The following is a 19,351-nucleotide window of genomic DNA, read 5'->3' as shown; positions in this document are numbered from 1 at the left end:
ACAAATTATGCGAAGGTATTAGACAGATATATTTCACAGTCTCAACTGTTATGACATGAATAAGTCATGTTTATTAGCTGTTTTATTATCAGTTAATACTATTTCACCAAAAATGTGTCCAACTCAGCCGAGTGATCTGTAGTGCGCGTGTGATAAGGGAATGCCAATCCAATCTGCTTTCGATTGCTCTCGTCTTAGGTGACGACACATCATTCGAAGGATCGCGCCAAACAACCTGTGTGTCAAAAGGAGGTTTTGGGCGATACGAGTTTGTGGATAGCTAGCATTTATAATTTTGGTCGGAAAAACTGTTAATTTATAAATGGACACGCAATCGTACATGCCCGTACCACCAGGAGTGGGGAAGGAGGAGAATTTCTTCTCTCTTGACGACATTTTACTTTCTCAAGAGAGGCTACCTTGTCGAACCGATACCACTTTTCCTCGACTGGGATTTCTGGAGAAATCTAATGACTCACGAGACATACCAGAGGTAAATCACCTATTTTAGCAAGCTAGGTACCGGGAGATAGTTAGTTGACTAAACGGTTACGTTAGCGAACGACTATGAAGCGACAGCCTTAGCTCGCTATGCTAACGTTAGTATATGCTACTGGTTGGTGGGGTTGTTGACCGCTCATAAGGCATACTGTTGGCTAACGTTAGCTAGTAAGTTGTTTAGTTCCACTTAGCTAGCTACTTGGTGTATTTTTACAACCGCCAACTTGCCTCATTTTATTTATTTTTGTAACCTAGCCGACACATTATCGAAGTTACTCATCATTGTAGCAAGCTAAATTAGATTGCGTACTTGCCAAAGAGGTAGAATGTAACTGTTGCACCGTCGGTATTTATAGTCTCATGGACAGCATCACTTTCCTGCATGTCACTGGAGTCTCAAACTCAAATTACTCATTAATTTCCCGCAGACTGAGCAGAATGCAGTTCTTGTCATGACAACCGTTAGATTCTACTGTTTGCGGTTTTCTTTTCCAGTGTATAATTGTGTGTTTGTATTAAAGGCCACAAAGATGGAGATGCCGCTGTGGTTGGCGAAGGGTCTGTACGAGCGCAAGCGACGCGTGCTGTCGGTGGAGCTGCCCAAGGTTTACCGAGAGGGCTGGCGGACGGTGTTCAACGCCGACCCCACCGTGGTGGACCTGCACAAGATGGGGCCCTACTACTACGGCCTCGGGTCGCAGCTGTTGCACTTCCAGCACCCCGAGAATCCCGAGATCGCCCAGGCAGTGCTGCAGGTGAGAGTCTCATCTGATACTGCTGCTTCTCCTGCTCTGCACTCAGACAAAAACAAAACCAAAATAATCTATACGGCATCTGCCATTATGCCAGTATTAGGGCAGCCTGTATCCTGTGGTTACGTTATATGACTGTGATCAGAAACGTTTGTGGTTCAAGCCCCGGTGTAGACACGATAAAATCCGCACACCACATTGCTACCCAGGCGCCACATGGTAGCTGACCACTGCTCCTAAATAACTACAATGGGTGAAATACAGAGGACAAATTACCCTCACAGGTTTTCAATAAAGTATATCCTCTTATGTGTCATTTGTGGCTTGAGCCCGTATGGAAAGTGCATAAGAAAATGAACAGCTTGCAAAAATTCTGGGATTGCAGTTGTTGGTGGATTTAAAACCTGCATACACAGAAGTCCCCCAGGGCTGAATTGAGAACCACTGCTGTATTGTATATTTATTAACTTTTCTAAATCTGACATGCTCAAAAGTCGCTGCCACATACTGTCTGTTGTTTTTGTGATCTCCCACAAAAACTTAGAGATTAATCATTTTCTTAATCTTAAATTCCATCTAAGCATCACAAAACATTGACTGGCAGCTATAACATTAAAATTCTGTTAAAAAAAACCCCCAACAGTCCTGTTGCAGTGCTTCCTTGGAGATTGGTGATAGACTTGGTGGGCAGTCCCATTCAGTTTCTTACCAGAAGTGTTTGCTACGCCAGCGGGGTCTGAATGAGGGTGTTGGGAGTCAGCCGTGCGCATCCTTGCTCAAGAGACCTGCCTGTTTTCCCTTCCTGTAGAGAAACTATGCTACCTCTGCTCCACCACGGGGCAGTGTTATCCCACCAAATCAATGGGTAGCGCAGAGCTGAGGTCCTCCCCTGTATTTTGTTCCAATCACCTGGATTTTCTAATTGGCACAATTCTTCAGCCAGGGGCAGGCGGTAGAACAAATCGGTGAAATCGGCTGGCTGAATTAATGGTGGAAGAAACCCATTAAAATGAAATAAAAATTTTATTTATTTATATTCTGACCCCTGGACTTTCCACCTGTGGTGCATAGTTGTGTTTCCTCTGGTCTTTTGAAGTGGAAATTGTGTCCCCATCAAATAAGCAGATGTGCCATGGAATTGGAGGTTCAATCTGCTTTCAGCATAGTTTTGAGATATTGAGCTTCAAAGCTTTCACATGCGAACCCAGCAAAACTGCTCCAAATGATGGGCACCCTAATGTACTCTGAAATGTATTCTGAACAATATCAAAATTCTATTAAATTGCCATGTAAACAACATACTTATGACACTAATTTTTGTAAAAATGTCAGTTTGAACCTTGTAATTATTGACCTGTGGGCTACTGTAACTGGCCATAGTCTGCTGCCTGTGCTATATGTCTGCATCAGACCCATTGCTGTTTGTTCAGGCTGTGGTGCATTTGCCTGAATTAATGCAGCAGCCCAGCAGGTGGCGCCACTCCCCTCATTATTGGTCAGCATGCTGACGTCAGTGTTTACGGGCTTAATAGTGAATCAGACTGCTATCAGTGGTGGATGAGTCCCTGGGTGGGGTGGTCAAGGGGAATTCGCTCAAAACAGATGTGGCTGTGTCAGCGTAGTGGATGAGCAGAGGGTAAATACGGCATCCCAGCGAACAAAATGTTCCTGGAATGTTATGTCAATGTTATAAAATTAAATATTGCACACGTTAGAGGCACTCACTAGTTAATTAAAGATATTAAGAAATCAGTCACATACTCAAGAGCCTCTTTGTTGAAAGGAGGGATTCAGTGTGCGCCTGATTTCTCAGTTGTAACATTGCAACTGCGACAGTGTTGCGAGGACGTTTTGTGTTAGCTGAGCTCCAGTGTGAGCTCTCCCATTGGTCAGTGTGTGGAGTGGGATAAGTGTGTTTCAGTCTCATCTGATTGTCTGGATGCAAGAGCCAGTTGCTTTTTGGAAATGAATCTTCACTACGTGCCTATTTGTCTTGAACCTGCAGTTTATTCCTAACCATGATTCTGTAAGCATTTTATTTGCACATATTTTTAATACTTAACTGTTCTAATAACATTAATATCCTAAGAAACTCTGGCAACTATTGATTAGGCCAGATAAATTACCAGATTTTATTTAAGTGATATGGGCAAGCAGGAAAAACCAATTTTCATTAGCCATAATTCATGCAGAGGGAATAAAAAAAAACAGGCTTTCTTTCAATCCATTGGTTGTCCATTGACATTGAGGGACACTCGCATTACTGAAACAGGAGTTATTAGTACACAGTTCTGGGTGAAATACTGAATTGTTTTGGATTCAAATACTTTTCTACGCTTAAAAGTGCAAACCCCACCTTCTGGTCCTCTTGGTTGGCTCGGTTGCACCAGGGAAGATCAATCAAGCACAGGAAAATATTAGAATTCAACACAATTACGTATTTGACCCAGGTCTGGTAGTGCATTTGTACAGCGCCCCTAATTCAACCCTCTGCTATGTTGTAGAGAGTGCGGGCAAGCACAAGCTCTCCTGTGAAGCAGCTGATGTCGAGCTCCACTTAGCACAGCACTGCTCACAAATTGGGCTCCCGCAGAGATCAGTGGGAGGAAGGCATTTTATGTGCAGTTTATTAGGTGGACTTGCAGGGGCTCAAATCGGCCAGCAGTGGTCGCCAGAAACCTAACTGATCCATCCTTAAACCGTCAAGGACGCTACCAACCTTTCTTTGCCATGTGAACTAGACTCGATGTTAAAGGCTGTAGATAACCAATGCTTAATGGAATTGTACCTTAACCAACCTGTTCTGTAGTTCAGTGACCTTTGCAATGCATTATTGTAGGTCTCTGTGGATAAAGATTTGGGGGAAGCCTGTAGCCAAGTGACTGGGACCCCGCATTGTCCTCTGCTTAGTCTAATCAACTGTAAGTTGCTTTGTGTAAAAGCCTCAGCTAAATAACAAATTATTATTTTTAAAACTTCTGCCAAATAATAAATGTAACATAATCTACCTCCGGTTATCCGTGGGGCCGTCGACCGCAGTCAGTACTGGGCACAGCTGAGAAACTTCCGCCGGTTTGAAAAGAGCAGGGTAATTTGTGCGGTCGGTTTGAATACATAGCGCTTCCCCATCAATCAAGAAGAGGGGCGTAGATGGGGCGTTAAATTACTTGGGGTAGACGCAGGTTTTTACTTGCTTGTGCGTCACGGACGTGACCCGGGCGAAACTCAACGAAACCTTGCCCCTTTGGGTGGCAGTGCATAGCTATTGTTTGCGGCGGGGTGTCTTAATTCGCTTTTTGTTTTTCTTCATTAGAGGACTAATGTGACGTACCAAACGGGGCGAGGATGTTTGGCAATGGAACTCGAACATGATTGAGTGTTTATTACATGATTTAGTGTTTATTACCCCCTTCAATAGCATGAGCCGACCAACAGCTCTATGAATAGTCATTTTGACTGGACGCAGCCATCTAAGTTGTGACAGCATAAATATACATAATCGCACTACAGTTTGGCTGTCAGCCAGACCTGAGGTGTGAAAACGGCTGTATCTGTAAAAGACATCTGAAGGGAGAGTGAACAGTGCATTCCACACAAAACGTGTGGCTTATTATATCCCTTAAAAGATGTGTGTGAATAAATGATATCAGCCTTTAAGTCTTTTTTTCCCCGTGAATTAGTCCATTAACCCTTTAAGGTCTGAAATCACGTGAAATCATAAATCCTGAAACTTTATTCATTTGTATAGCGCCTTTCTCATGGGGCAGAAAATGGTGCTTTACAGTCGGAAAATCAATAAAAGCATAATATAATATGACTAGAATGTTCTTAGCTAGACATTCTAATGCTGATGTAACCATCACTACTGTTAACTGAAGCCAATGGAGAAGGGGAAAAAAACAAAAAAAAAGCTCTTAAAAGGGTTAAACAAATTTGTAAGGCCTATGCAATGGATAATTTGTAGTTCGATCGAACTGCCAGCTATTCGGCCGGTTGTGAAATGTAACAAATATATAAATTGTGACCGATGCGTTCATTAGGCGTAATGTGACCTCGGTGTAAATTCAGAATGAGGTAATGCTATTGACCGGACGCTTCACTTTGTTTCATTCGTTCTGTCGGCTCTCCGCCGGCTTAATCAGGGAAATGTTCGGGGCCGTCGGAGCGAATAAAACCCCGCCTCAGCAGCGGGACCTCCAGTTGGCAGCGTCAGTTTGTTGCCGAAGCAGAGTCGAAAGGTATTGGCGAGGTTTGGGATTTTATGGCTCAGTAAACGCCACACCCTGGAGAGCACTCGAGTGCCACCCTCCTTAAAGCATGGGGGCTCGGTGCGGTGACACGCCCTGTTCTGATTGAGGTGCCTGATTGGCCTACAGCCCTACACCGAGGTACTGGATTGGATGGCGCCTCTGCCCTTACAGTGGGCTCTGGAATTATTGGCACCCTTAATAATAATGGAGAAAAAAGGCTGCATGTATTAAACAACGTGGATATCTATATTTTCTGTTCAAACAAAACTGTATACTTTTATATAAATACATTTACTCCTGTTTCAATGTTTATGTAGTAATCAAATTTATGAACCACAAGTGGAATTTTATTTTTTTGGCAACCCTAAAAAAATTTGGTAAATAAAAATTTTAAAAGTTAAATTTACAATACAATTTTACTTAATCTCTATATTGTGCCATTCCATCACTTCCTGTTTCACTAGAGTATAAAAATGAGGCAACAAACCTCTTGCAAAATCCCTTTGTCAACCATCAGCATGGGTAAAGCCAGAGAACTGTCAATTCAGAAGACACAGATGGTAATTGACCATCACAAGTTGGGTAATGGGTACTAAAAAATACATAAACTGTTAAACATACCACTTAGCACTGTCAGTGCAATAATAAAAAGCCATAAAACACATGGAATTGGCTGCAAACGTGCCAGGAAGAGGATAGAAGTACATATTATCCCCATGAACAGTAAGGAAGGCCATAAGTCACCCAAGGATCACAGTTATTGAATTAAAGAGATTGGTTGTGTCTTGGGGGTCACCAAGTCAAAAAATTTAATATATAAATAAAAAATGACAAAATCTTTGGAAGGGTTGCATGAAGACAGCCCTGACTGAGCGCAATAAACAAAACCAAGCATTAACTTTGCCAAACCCAATTGGAAAGAGACTGAAAGAGAGTGCTATGGTCAGATGAGGCCAAAATTGAACATTTTGGCCATACACACCATCGACATGTTTGGCGGCAAAATGGAATGCATACAGGCATGCCTCATGCCTACTGTCAAATATGGAGGTGGATTTGATATTTTAGAATTGATTTGCTGGCACTATTTATAAGTTACAAATTAAGTAAAAAAATCTGTGTCACAAAGGGATGTTTCCTCGAAGTATTAAACCAAGAGTGCTGTTAATTCTGGAGCCTGATTTTGGGGAAATATTCCATTGAATCATTAATGAAGCACACTGCTTTACACATGTTGGAAAAAAACTAAAGCTTATGTCAATAACGGTGTTATTCTTAGTTTATAGCATTTTTGTGCATATTTATCAAGGGTGCCAATAACAGTCCCTAATTGGCTATAGCTTTGCTACCGGTGGATGGGTGGCAGGGGTTCAGTCAATGTGATCCAAGTGACTTTGACCATGGAATGATTGTTGGTGCTAGACTGGGTGGTTTTGAGTATGTTAGAAACTGTGGATCTCCTGGGATCTGCATCATGCACAACAGTCTCTACGGAGAATGGTGCGAGAAACAACAAAAAGAAAACATCCAGTCAGCACCAGTTCTATGGGTGAAGACCCTTTGCTAATGAGAGAGCCCAGAGGAGAATGGCAAGACAGTGGCATGCAGAAGAGCTTTTCTGAACACACGAGATGTTGAACATGAAGTGGATGGGCTACAGCAGCAGAAGACCACACCGGGTTCTACTCCTGACAGCTAAGAACAGGAAGCTGAGGCTGCAGTGGGCATAGGCTCGGCAAAGCTGGAAAGCTGAAGATTGGATTAACATTAACTGGTCTGATGAATCTCAATTTCAGCTGTGACATTCAGATGGTCGGGTCAGAATTTAGCAGAAACAACGTGAATCCATGGATCCATCCTGCCTTGTCCCAGCAGTTCAGGCTGCTGCTGGTGGTGTAATGGTGTGGATAATGTTTTCTTGGCACACGTTAGACCCTTTAATACAAATCGAACATTGTTTGAATGCCACAGCCTACCTGAGTGTTGTTGCTGACCATGTGCGTCCATTATGGCCACAGTCTGCCCGTCTTCTGATTTGTACTTCCAGCAGGATAACGCAGCATGTCGTTGACAATGAGTGATTGTTGGTGCTGGACTGGGTGGTTTGAGTATGTTAGAAACTGTGGATGTCCTTGACAATGAGAACATGACAATGAGTTCGGGGTACGCCAATGGCCTCAAGTGACTAGCTATCAATCCAATAGAGCACATTCAGGATTTGGTGGAACTGATGATTGTGCAGCCGGAAATTCTGCAGCAACTGCGCGATGCCATCATGTCAACATGGGCCAGAATCTCTACAAATGTTTCCAGCACTTTTGTCGAATCCATACCATAAAACAATTCAGGCTGTTCTGGGGGCAAAGTGAGGTCCTACCCAGTGGTCAGTTAGTGTAGATGAGGTACACGTACGTGAGCATGAGCAGTGGGTTGTACTCTAGTCTGACTGTTGAGCACTGCTCTCTATCCGTTAGCCCTGCATCTCCCCAGTCCACCACCAGGGGGAGCCCAGACTCCAGGTGGCTCATCCGTGTGTTGCTGGGCAGACTGGCCGCACAGGCAGCTTCTTGGGAGAGCTGTGGCCCAGGTCTGCATCTCTGTGCTCCTGTAGATGGATTTTCTGTTCTTTTCAACAAAGATAAACATCAGGGAGAGGATTGAATGGACTTTTGTGACTGTTTTTGTTGTAATAGAGATGGATCCTCTTCTTTTGTGCCTCAGAGCAAGCATATGTCCTTTTGACTTTTTCCTCCATTTCTCTCCCTCGTGTTGTCTGTGTCTGTCTTTGTATGACTGTCGGTCTCTCTCTCTCTCTCTCTCTCTCTCTCTCTTCTGTGCTGTGTCTGTCTTTGTGTGACTGTCGGTCTCTCTCTCTCTCTCTCTCTCTCTCTCTCTCTCTCTCTCTCTCCCTCTCCCTCTTCTGTGCTGTGTCTGTCTTTGTGTGACTGTCGGTCTCTCTCTCTCTCTCTCTCTCTCTCTCTCTCTCTCTCTCTCTCTCTCTCTCTCTCTCTCTCTCTCTCTCCCTCTTCTGTGCTGTGTCTGTCTTTGTGTGACTGTCGGTCTCTCTCTCTCTCGCTCTCCCCCCCCTCTCTCCCTCTCCCTTCTGTGCTGTGTCTGTGCTGTGTGTGCGTGCGTGAGCAGACCTTTATTGGGCGTTTTCGGCGGACGATGGACGCATCGCAGAACGCCTATAACAAGGACACGTCGGCGCTGGTGGAGCCTCTGGACAGCCTGGAGAGGGCGCTGTTCAAGGTGGGGCAGAGCGGCCTGAACGCCTTCCAGCGCTGGGAGATGGGCCAAGCCTCCCACCTCTCTGCCTCCAGCCTGGTGTTGAACTACCGCAAGAGAAAGATCACCGACCTGCACGACTGAGAGACCGGCACGAGCCTCCACCACACACCTTTACCATTCACCTGCAGGCCTGAAACTGCAACACACCTTTACCATTCACCTGCAGGACTGAAACTGCAACACACCTTTACCATTCACCTGCAGGCCTGAAACGGCAACACACCTTTACCATTCACCTGCAGGCCTGAAACTGCAACACACCTTTACCATTCACCTGCAGGCCTGAAACTGCAACACACCTTTACCATTCACATGCAGGCCTGAAACTGCAACACACCTTTACCATTCACCTGCAGGCCTGAAACTGCAACACACCTTTACCATTCACCTGCAGGCCTGAAACTGCAACACACCTTTACCACACACCTGCAGGCCTGAAATGGCAACACACACCTTTACCATTCACCTGCAGGCCTGAAACAGCAACACACACCTTTACCATTCACCTGCAGGCCTGAAACTGCAACACACCTTTACCACACACCTGCAGGCCTGAAATGGCAACACACACCTTTACCATTCACCTGCAGGCCTAAAACAGCAACACACACCTTTACCATTCACCTGCAGGACTGAAATGTCAACTCACACCTGTACCATACTCCTACAGGACTGAAATGTCATCATACACCTGTATCATACACCTGCAGGTCTGAAATGTCAACACACCTGTACCATTCACCTGTACCATACACCTACAGGAATGAAATGTCAACACACACCTGTACCATACCCCTACAGGACTGAAATGTCAACATACACCTGTATCATACACCTGCAGGTCTGAAATGTCAACATACACCTGTACCTTATACCTGCTGGACTAAAATGGCAACGCAGACCTGTACCTTACACCTGCAGAACTAAAATGGCAGCACACACCTGTACCTTACACCTGCAGGACTGAAACGGCAACACACACCTGTACCTTATACCTGCAGGGCTGAAACGACAACACGCACCCGTACCTTACACCTGCTGGCTTGCGAAACGATTACCGAGCTCCATCCCTAAGAATCAATTATCGAGTTACATGCCTGAGAAACAAACAAACTCCAGGGAGCAGCAGTCTCCACATCGTGCTTTCTCTTTATGGTTGGTGTATTGGTGTAATTCCCTGTGTGTTCATCAACATGATAATTCATTAGCGCGGCAGGCCATTATCCAAATGTGTGATTGAAATGTGACAAGCAAGGATACAGTAGATAAGCCCCACTCAAGGCTGCACATAACCGCCTGTTGATGAATTGATTGTTTTTCTGTTAATGGGCGAGGGGGGCTAGGAATGTTACCGTTGCGCCAAAAACGACAATGCGTTTGACTTGATGATTTTTAAATGTGTAAAAAGGATTTGTAGCGGTTCATATTTTGTATTATATTTTTTGCCTGAAAATACCTCGTGGTGTTGTGTTCAGTCTGACTGCAGGATTATGTAATGCGCCCTGTCGCTCACGACAACGTGCCGTCTGCCGCTCTGCTGCTAGCGCTAGAAACGCTGCAGCCCTTTAAAACGCACGCCCCTGACGTACCCCGGCCGACACAGTGCGCACGCAGTCCTCAGAAACCCGTTCCATTGAAAATCCCACCCCAAAAAAATTAACAACGCAACATTTCGGCGTTCGATAATTGGTACTCGAGAGTTAGCCGCAAAGGAGAAAATATATTTCGCGCTCAATCCGAATGCCAATGTGAAGCTGCGCGAATAACTGGGAGAAATGTGTCAAATTTTGTTTTTTTGGAACCTTTTAAGGAGAACTTGTCGTTGCTGAAGCGGTGCTGCGTTTAGCACCCCTGATAGAGAAAGCCGATAATGCGCTGTGTGGGCGGCGGTCGTCAGCGGTTGGGGCGCGGGGGGGGGGGGGGTGTTTGCGTGCAACGGCGGTGCAGCAGGGGGGGTCTGCGCGGTCCCTGGAGCGGCCCGCTGTGTTTGAGTTTCGTGGAGAGCGTGCCTCCGGGCTTCAGTCATCTCGGCTCGCTGCCAGGAAGAGCGCTCCGCTTTACAGCTATTAATCATCTCCCCACTTGTGTTTGCGCTGTATGTATGTGTGTCTGTGTATGTGTGTGTATGTCTGTATGTATGTGTGTCTGTCTTAGGCTAGGCTGTCTGTAGCCTAGAGGTGACATTCTGGCTTGTCTCAGGGAGGGAGAAGTGGAGTAGATCAACAGCCCTTTTTGTGCGTCACACTGTTCCAGTCCCACATGTCTGCCCAGTGTCTTTCTCACACACACATTGTGGCATTGACACCGGTGCGTGCGTTACACGGCTCCCCTGAACAGAGGTATGTGCTTCATGAGAGCGAGCCGGAGGTGTGGGGCTCTGCTGGGCTGCGGTGCGCGCTTGTGACGCGCGGATGCGGTCGTGTGTGTGTGGGCGCGATGGAGAATGAGTGCGCGAGGATAGCGAGTCGATTGTGTGACTTAATTAGGTCTGATGGGTGAGTATATACTGTGTGTGTGTGTGTGTGTGTGTGTGTGTGTGTGTGAGAGAGAGAGATATATAGAGAGAGAGAGAGAGAGAGAGAGAGGGAGCAAGCAAGCAAGAGATATGTTGTGCTTGCACTGTGGTCCTGGTTGTTCAGCCATGTGTAAAACATGGTTCAGTTGATGAGCTGCTATTGTTGCCGGGTCTGACTGGTATTGATGAGCTGCTGTGCCGATTGGGATTGATCCCAGGGTGAGGTCAGGTCTTACGGGCACTGCTCTAGTTTACATCAGTTATGTCACGTGTGAAGGGCTCAGTGTCGGCCACTGGTTCTGGTCATGTGCTCGGCGTTCAGGTTCTGACTGTGGTCACTATTTGGGTTCCCTAGTCCTGGCAATTGGGTTCCTTAGTTCTGACTGTGGTCACTCTTGAGGTCCCTAGTCCTGACCATGTGTAGTTTGTATGCAGTGCGACGGCACCAGGCAGAAAATCCATATTGTCTCACAGTATGGAATCCATATGAAAGCCACTTGTATAGTTGCTGTCGGCGCTTATTAGCATTGATCTTATGGCATCGCTGGGATATCTGCAATTTATCAGAATCACGTGCATCTATTACAATTCTGGTGAGTTGGAATAGTTTTGCCAGAATCTGAACGACTTTCAGCACAATGAAACATGCCTGTTGAACAACAACATGGCCCAAGTGAAGTTTCCAGCAGGCAAGAGCGAAATGGGGGCTCTGTGGTGGTAGGAGTCTCTAGAGGAAGGGAACCCAATACTGGCCACGCAGTCAGAACTAGGGAACCCAGTACTGACCACACGGTCAGGACTAGGGAACCCAATACTGACCACACGGTCAGAACTAGGGAACCCAATACTGACCATAAGGTCAGGACTAGGGAACCCAATACTGACCACACGGTCAGGACTAGGGAACCCAATACTGACCATAAGGTCAGGACTGGCAGTCTTGATTTAACTCTAATTGAAATGGAATTGCCCTCAGCTCCGATCCTTAGTGAGAATGGGGGTGTGTTTCTGAGTGATCCCAAAACACGTGGCTTGCTCACCCCGCGGAGTCCCGCAAGTTCTTATTCAGCTGGAGAGGACTGCTGCCGGCTCACACCTTCGTGCCAGTACAGTCAGTGTCCTGGCCCCGCTCCCATCTTATGGCTGGTACAGTGGGATCCCAGTGGGATCTTTCAATCACTTTTTTTTTTTTTTTTTTTTTTTTACCTCGTTCCTAGCTCCACCCATTGGAGATGGCAACGACAGAAGAATCAAGAGAATGTCAATCAGGCAGTTTTTAGTTTGAAGCCACATCAACGACAGACATGGCAGATGGAGAGAGGTGGAACCACAGGTTGATCGTCGAGATGTCATGCATCGCGAAAAAATAAAATTGCGCAAACGACGCGCTTGTGTTTCCTTGTTCAAGAATGTTTTGGGCCCCTCGCTCCTTCAAGGAACATTTAACAGGTTGGAATGTCCTTAAAACTGGCGGGCCTCAATCAATTTCCAGGTCAGTCAGGGTAAGAGGAGACAAGGAAGGCTAAAATAAATTATTGGAAGGAGGCCTGTCTCGACTCCACTGCAATCAGTGTCCCAGCCCCACTCGTGACGTATGACTCCACAAACCAGTCGCATCTCATGACTAGTACAATCATGGTATCCTGCCTCTGCTTGCATCTTCTAATCAGGACAGTCATGGGATTCTGCCCCTGCCTACATCGTAGGCCCAAACGATCAACGTATGCCATCTCGTAATTTTTGGTAATCAGGCTGGACGTTCTTCACTCAGCCTCTCACTCAGAATAACCCTGGCTAGTTGTAAGGGCAAGCCCTCCCTGTTTACTGTCCTCCAGATGCTGTGTTAACAGGCGTCTGGAAGCTGGGACCAGCTCACCGCTGAGGCAGAGCCCGGGTGGTGTGTGTAATGCAGCGGGGCGGAGATGAGCCCCTCTGTGTGACCCCATTACAAACGCCCAGGGAGCTGCAGAGCGGATTTGCTTCGAGGCCAGTGGGGGTGGGCGGCGGCGGTGTCTGCTCTACTCTGATCTGGCCTGATCCTGGCCACAGCTGCCAGGAGATCTCCCAGGGGGCCGTGCGGCCTGGCAGAAGACTTCCCTCCTCCCCCACTCCGGCGCGGCATGATCCAGAGGCCAGAAGATTAAAGTGACAACGAGGGAAGGGGTGTGACCGCGCCCTCACCCACCACTCTGGCCGTCTGCCGGTGTGATCTCCCTGACCGCAGGACCTGCGATGAGCGACGCGTTTCTGCTCTTGCATGGGAGACGAAGCTTCCGGAAAGCCCCTCCGCCGAAATGTCATTTAGTGGCGCCAGATGAGAAATTCCGCCCCTGCCGCGGCGGTGGGGAGGGAACAAAACCGGATTTTTCCAAACATCATCACCTCGTGGACCACGGCCAAGCAGGCGTGCATGCAGGATGTGGGAATGGTCTCCTGTCATCCGGAGGATTTGTGCGGCTTGGATGCCTCCCTTTTTTCAGTTGGCGATGAAATACCGCCGACTGAAGTTATATTTACCAGTGTTATTATGTATTCGTATTTTGGCCAAGCACAACCTGGTGAAAGCTACCCAACTTACTCCCGAACACCTCACAGAGCTTGGTGTAGTTTGTTTGGGTGGCATACTCAGGAATCACTGTTTTCTGGGAAACCATAGTTTTGGTTTATTTACTGCCAGTTCTGACAGTATGTCAGGCAGTACTGTAGCGTTAATTCCGTGTGTGACTTCAGAACCAGCTCATTCACATGCAGTTGGGCTTAAATTTCAATGTCAGTAACCATCAGTTGTCGTCCTGCTGAATCAACCTCACTGCTGTTGAATGGTTTGCTATTGTAAAGAGTTTCAACTCTGCTGTGAAGTTTGCCACTGGGCACTTGTTTCCTTATCACTTTGGTTTTATCAAGTCAAATGTTATATTTAAATATCCCCTGCTCTTAATTTAATGTACAATTATCTACCCTTTATTTTATGTTGATTTAATATAATGTGTGATTTCTCATCCTTCTGATTTCCCAAATTGGGAAATAGTTGCCAGAGAAATCCGTAATGATTCTGTAGAAAAGGATGAAAGGAGACCAAAATATCCTCACTCCGGTTTTGTCAGGTGACTACCCCAGCTCTGGGAGGCACAGCCGTGTAGATTACATGGGGGGTGGAGGAGGGAGCTAGGTTTGATTTATCCAGCCTGGAGGCAGCGAGGCACAGGAAACAATGGAGCTGCCAGGCTGAAGCAAACGCCCACAGAGCGCTCTTCAGATGTGCATAATCCCTGCCTGGCACGCACACCTCTGCCGTCCAGGCCTAGAATTCTTTGTGCTTGGATCCCGCTTTTTTCCTCTCTCTAGACAGTTCTTTTATTTTTGGCAAAGCTGTCGCATCTGTTGTCAAACCTGTGACAGCACTTTGGAAGTCTGTGACTGGAAGGTCATTCCCCATAACACGTTGTGACTCAGTGAGAAAGGTTTTCTCAGCTGTGGAGCTATGACAGGGGGAGCTCATTGCCTGTTGCACCGCTCTAATAGGGATTTCATTCTCCAGGGCAGAGCTGTGACTTCAACGGAACCCCTCTGTCTCCCCCTCCAGTGTTGGGGTGAGTCAGACCTACTTGTTGCCCTGTGATTCACTCCCATGGCTTGAATCACTTGGCTGGGGGTTCATTGTTCCACAGCACTAGAGTGAAACATTAATTATTTATGATGGGACTCTGTGCGCTGTAAGCACTGTGTGAGAGGTTGGCTCTGTAGATGGATATGCTGGCTGATGTATGCGGCTCTTTGGAATGCGACTGCGCAGATGCATGTCCTGGCTGGGGTATGCCGGTCTCGGTGTGTGCGCCCCGCTGCAGAGATTGAAGTCCTGGCCGGTGTATGTGGATCTTGAGTGCTTGCCGCTCCCCACCCGAGGCATTTTGGACCTCTTAAAGCAGAACAGCAGAACCTCATTCCGCGGCGAATCAAATTGCGAACAAACAATTTAAACCAGTGTGTCCGTCTCTGGGGCCATTCTGGCCAATCGGCAAACGGCACTCTCACAGGGCTGCACTGTTACACGTTACTTTCCCAAGCTTTTGTGAGGGCAGAGCCAACTGCTGGCACAAACACTGTGCAGTCTTTTATGGCCACGGCCACCCTTGGGCCACAATTCAACTGTGAGAGTGACTTGAGCTTTTAACAACCGTATACAGACCGACTTACAAAAACAGCCCAGACAAAGTGTCTTGTGCATAGCGTCCAGCGATATTTGGATATGTTGATATTTCTCATTATGAGGCTCACATCGATATTGACAATATGATAATTTCACTAATGTTGAATATATTGAATAAGTACAGGATAAATGTATCGCAGCAAGCCTTCAGTTAACTATCACTATTTATGATGTTGTTCATCATAAATTAATAACATCCTCATGTTATTAATGTCATGTTATTCATAACATGTTGCTCATCATAAATTAATAACATTAACGCTGCAGTCTCATTCCCAGTCCCAGCCTATACAGTCTGGGCTTCCTTGGCAAACGTCCAGAACATTTTTCTGTTCCTCACTCGCCAACATCCAGATTTTCGATAGTTTAAATACTTTGATGTTACTCATGACACCACGCCCATACACCTGCTGTCATCTAGGGGTATCAGGAATCAATAGGCTAAGTGCAATTCAAAGACCATTGACAAGAAAGGATTCAATTCCATCTTCAGGTTTTTGTTCTTTCAGTCTGCAAACAGCTCATTTAAGCAAATGCTTAAAATGGAATCCAAGCCACCTTATCCCAATATAAACACAGCCTGTTTTTTATCACTTATTTTATGACCTCAAAAACATAACCCTCCCACTCCCAAACAATAGGATTGTAAAATAAAATAAAATAAAATAAAAAAAAGGAAAATTTACCCAAGAGGTGTGATTTCACTTCAGCTACATCAGAATACAATTGGCTCAGTGACTGATTGGCAGGTACTCTTTGTTCTTCCGTTCCCCTAGCAATTCTTTCAGCAACAAAATTGCTGAACCATTTATTGTTTTATTTCAGTGTCCAAAAGATCGCGTTACATTGTTGTTCATTAAACATTTATTTAGGTATTTTCTATTAATATATTCGTATTGAAGAACACAATATTGCTGAACCCTACCCTACAGTATTGCCTTTTGGGAAATCAGCCCTTTGTTGCCCCTAGTCTGCCTCCACATTTGGCTGCTTAACCAGTTTAACTTAATCACTCAAACCTCAGACCCTTGTTAAGGTGAAGCTGGGAGCTGGTCTGTACTGGTCAACCAGCTAAACCATGTTAAGCTGGGAGCTGGTCTGAACTGGTCAATAAGCTAAACCATGTTGAGCTGGGAGCTGGTCTGAACTGGTCAACCAGTGTTTTTTTTGTTTTTTTGTTTTTTCAGCAGGGCAACACGCTTCAAGCCAGCTAAATCAAAAAGGACTAAATGGGTGCTCAACAGCCAGGACACTCAGTCTATAGTAAAGGATTCCTTACCCGGACAATTTCACAGGGACTAGGATGAAAGGAAAGCTGGTTCAGAAAAATACAGAATGTTTAATGAACACTCAACGTTTCCACGTCTACGGCATCTTTCTCAGTCAGAAAACATCCTTTTTTTACGACGTTGTTCATTAAAGAGTGTCTATTGCCCTCAGCTGTGTGTGCTCCAGCTTTTCTTGTTTCAACCCTTTTCCCTGTGAAATTGTCCGGCTAAGGTGTTTTGTGCCCATGTTCGAGACTGAGATTGAGAGTGTGCGTGATGGGAATGTAAATATTTTGTGTGTGTGTGTGTGTGTGTGCGTGTGTGCGTTTGAGAGAGTGAGAGAATGGCCCTGCTCTCTGTTGGCTGGGGACTGCAGGTCAGGAATACGCAATCAGGTCAGAACGCACAACAGCTCTTTAACATTCCTCTCCTGAGATACCCTCTCGAGGGAGTGGGGGGGGGGGTGTTGCTCTTATCTGTGGGACAGGTCTGGATCTGCGGGGGCTCAGGCCCTTTCCACACCCGCCATTCCATCGCCCCAGTCACGCTTGCCCCGCCCGCCCCTCCATGGCAGCAATGAGCGACTGCTCGAAGAACAGCAACAAAACTAACAGCAGACATTTGTTTTATTAATTTGCTCTTATTTGAACTTGAACCCAAAATGATGTTAATGTACAGATGCAGTGGTTGTTAAATGTGTTGGGATCGTACTGTGTGTGGTGGATCAGCTCAGGATGGGTGTAGGGGAGTGGGGTGGGGGAGGTTGGTTGGCAAACAGTTCATTGCTAAGTGGAGAAAATGTGAAGTGCAATAAAGGCTGCCAGTCAATGCTGACAGCTTTAATATTCATCCCTCATATGGTATCCCTGCTGAAAAAAACAGCTCAAACTATGTTTTGAAATAGCTGATAGCTTCCTGACCAGCTCAGACAAGCTACCAGCACTACCTGGTTGACCAGCTCATACCCAGCTAGACCAGCTTTATGAGCAGCTTGACCATGCTGGATGACCAGCTCATACCCAGCTTGACTAGCTTGTGACCAATTTACCAGCCGGTCAAGCTGGCATGGCTGGTTTTTACAGCAGGGGCTGCACCATTATCGGTGAAGTTCTGGAGGTCTGGCGCCGTGAAATGTCACAGACCGTATCCCCATGGGGGGGGCTCAGCGACCCCCTCCACAGTAGCCTCCTTCACCCCAAAACCTGCACGTTGTGCCAGTTTCTCTGTTGCCATGGACGACCTAAGACAGGCTCATAAACCAGACTGGCTGCTGAGTCATGGAGCCGTCCCAAAAACAGTCTCTGAAAGGCTGACCCTTGTCACTTAATCCAGATACTGAGGCGGCCCAGAGAACCGCAGCACCGTGCTAAAATCCCTCAATTTCAGTAATACTAATCTGAAAGCTCTCTGTGGAGAACACAGATTCTGCCCTGTTTTTTTCCCTCAGTCATAGAGAGAGAAAGGGAGGGAGGGAGGGAGAGAGGGAAGTGGGTGGCTTGTCTGTCTTCCGAACAGTGTTTAATTAAGCAAATGTAAAATTGGAACAAGCGCGTCCGCACACATTCTCTCTCCACACATTCTCTCCCTCTCTCTCTTTCTTTCTCTCTTTCTCTTTCTCTCAGGCTCAGACTGGCTCAGCCTACTTGTAATTCTGCATGGACTTACATACATTCCCTTATATAACCACTATCGCTGTCTTCCGCCAGCAGAATAAACTAAGAGCAGTTGACCCTCTGTCATTGTCCCCATCTGAATGGACCCAAGTCTCTCTCTTTCTCTTTCTGTCTCTCATTCTCCATCTCTCTCTCTCTCTCTCTCTCTCCCTCTCTCCCTCCCTCCGTCCAATCCCTCCCTGTATCCTCCTCTCCAGGGAAAACGAACGAACGAATGAAAAAGAATGGCAGCACACCCAAACTCAGCATGCGTATGCATGCACGAACGCACACGCACACAGATGCAGGCACAGACGTTTAAATACTACTGTGCGTCGTTTGTTTGACGGTAGTCTGGATGGGCTATTGATTTTCCAGATGGTTGAGAGAGAAAGTGAGGGAGGAAGCAATATGTGTGTGGGTGTGAAAAAGCGCTTGGGTTTAAATCGCCGTCTGGGTGTCTCAGTTTTTTTTAAATAAAAATGCATCCTGACTAGCAAGCAACGGTCTATTAATTTTAGGCATGAATCTGTGCATTTCTCCCCCTTTTCTGTACCTCTCCAGTTCCAGTATCCTTTGTCATTATGACAGAAAACTTCCTGTCCTGTTTCTGAGGTAAAGTAAACTCACCGTGTTCCGAACACCAAGTTAGTGCACCATGTTCCGAACAGTGGAACTTCCAGATCAGCTTTGGTTTTTGTGTTTGTAATTCCTTCCGTTTTCATAAAAACTTGGTGTGAGTCACATACAGTGACATGGTAATAATGCTCCACTGACACACACACACACACACACACACACACACACTAGCTTTTTTGCACTTAGTGTTGGTACCTGTGTGAGGTTATATATAACAGGAAGCAGTTGGTGCATGAGGTTGCTGCTGTATCTAATGGGCGTCCATTTTATAAGTCC

General features: G+C 46.2%; 1 protein-coding gene across 1 annotated transcript; it reads left to right on the top strand.

The window, feature by feature from the left end:
• Window positions 1-203: 203 nt before the first annotated feature.
• Window positions 204-10,249, top strand: gins3 (GINS complex subunit 3). The gene is made up of 3 exons (XM_061222396.1): window positions 204-493; window positions 1,023-1,256; window positions 8,645-10,249. Exons 1-3 carry the CDS (start codon window positions 323-325, stop codon window positions 8,873-8,875), a joined length of 636 nt encoding a protein of 211 aa, XP_061078380.1. The 5' UTR covers window positions 204-322; the 3' UTR covers window positions 8,876-10,249.
• The last annotated feature ends 9,102 nt before the right edge of the window (window positions 10,250-19,351 follow it).

This window comes from Conger conger, chromosome 15 (genome assembly GCF_963514075.1).
Source record: "Conger conger chromosome 15, fConCon1.1, whole genome shotgun sequence".
In the NCBI taxonomy this organism is placed as follows: Eukaryota; Metazoa; Chordata; class Actinopteri; order Anguilliformes; family Congridae; genus Conger; species Conger conger.
This window is presented reverse-complemented; position numbering and strand designations above follow the sequence as displayed.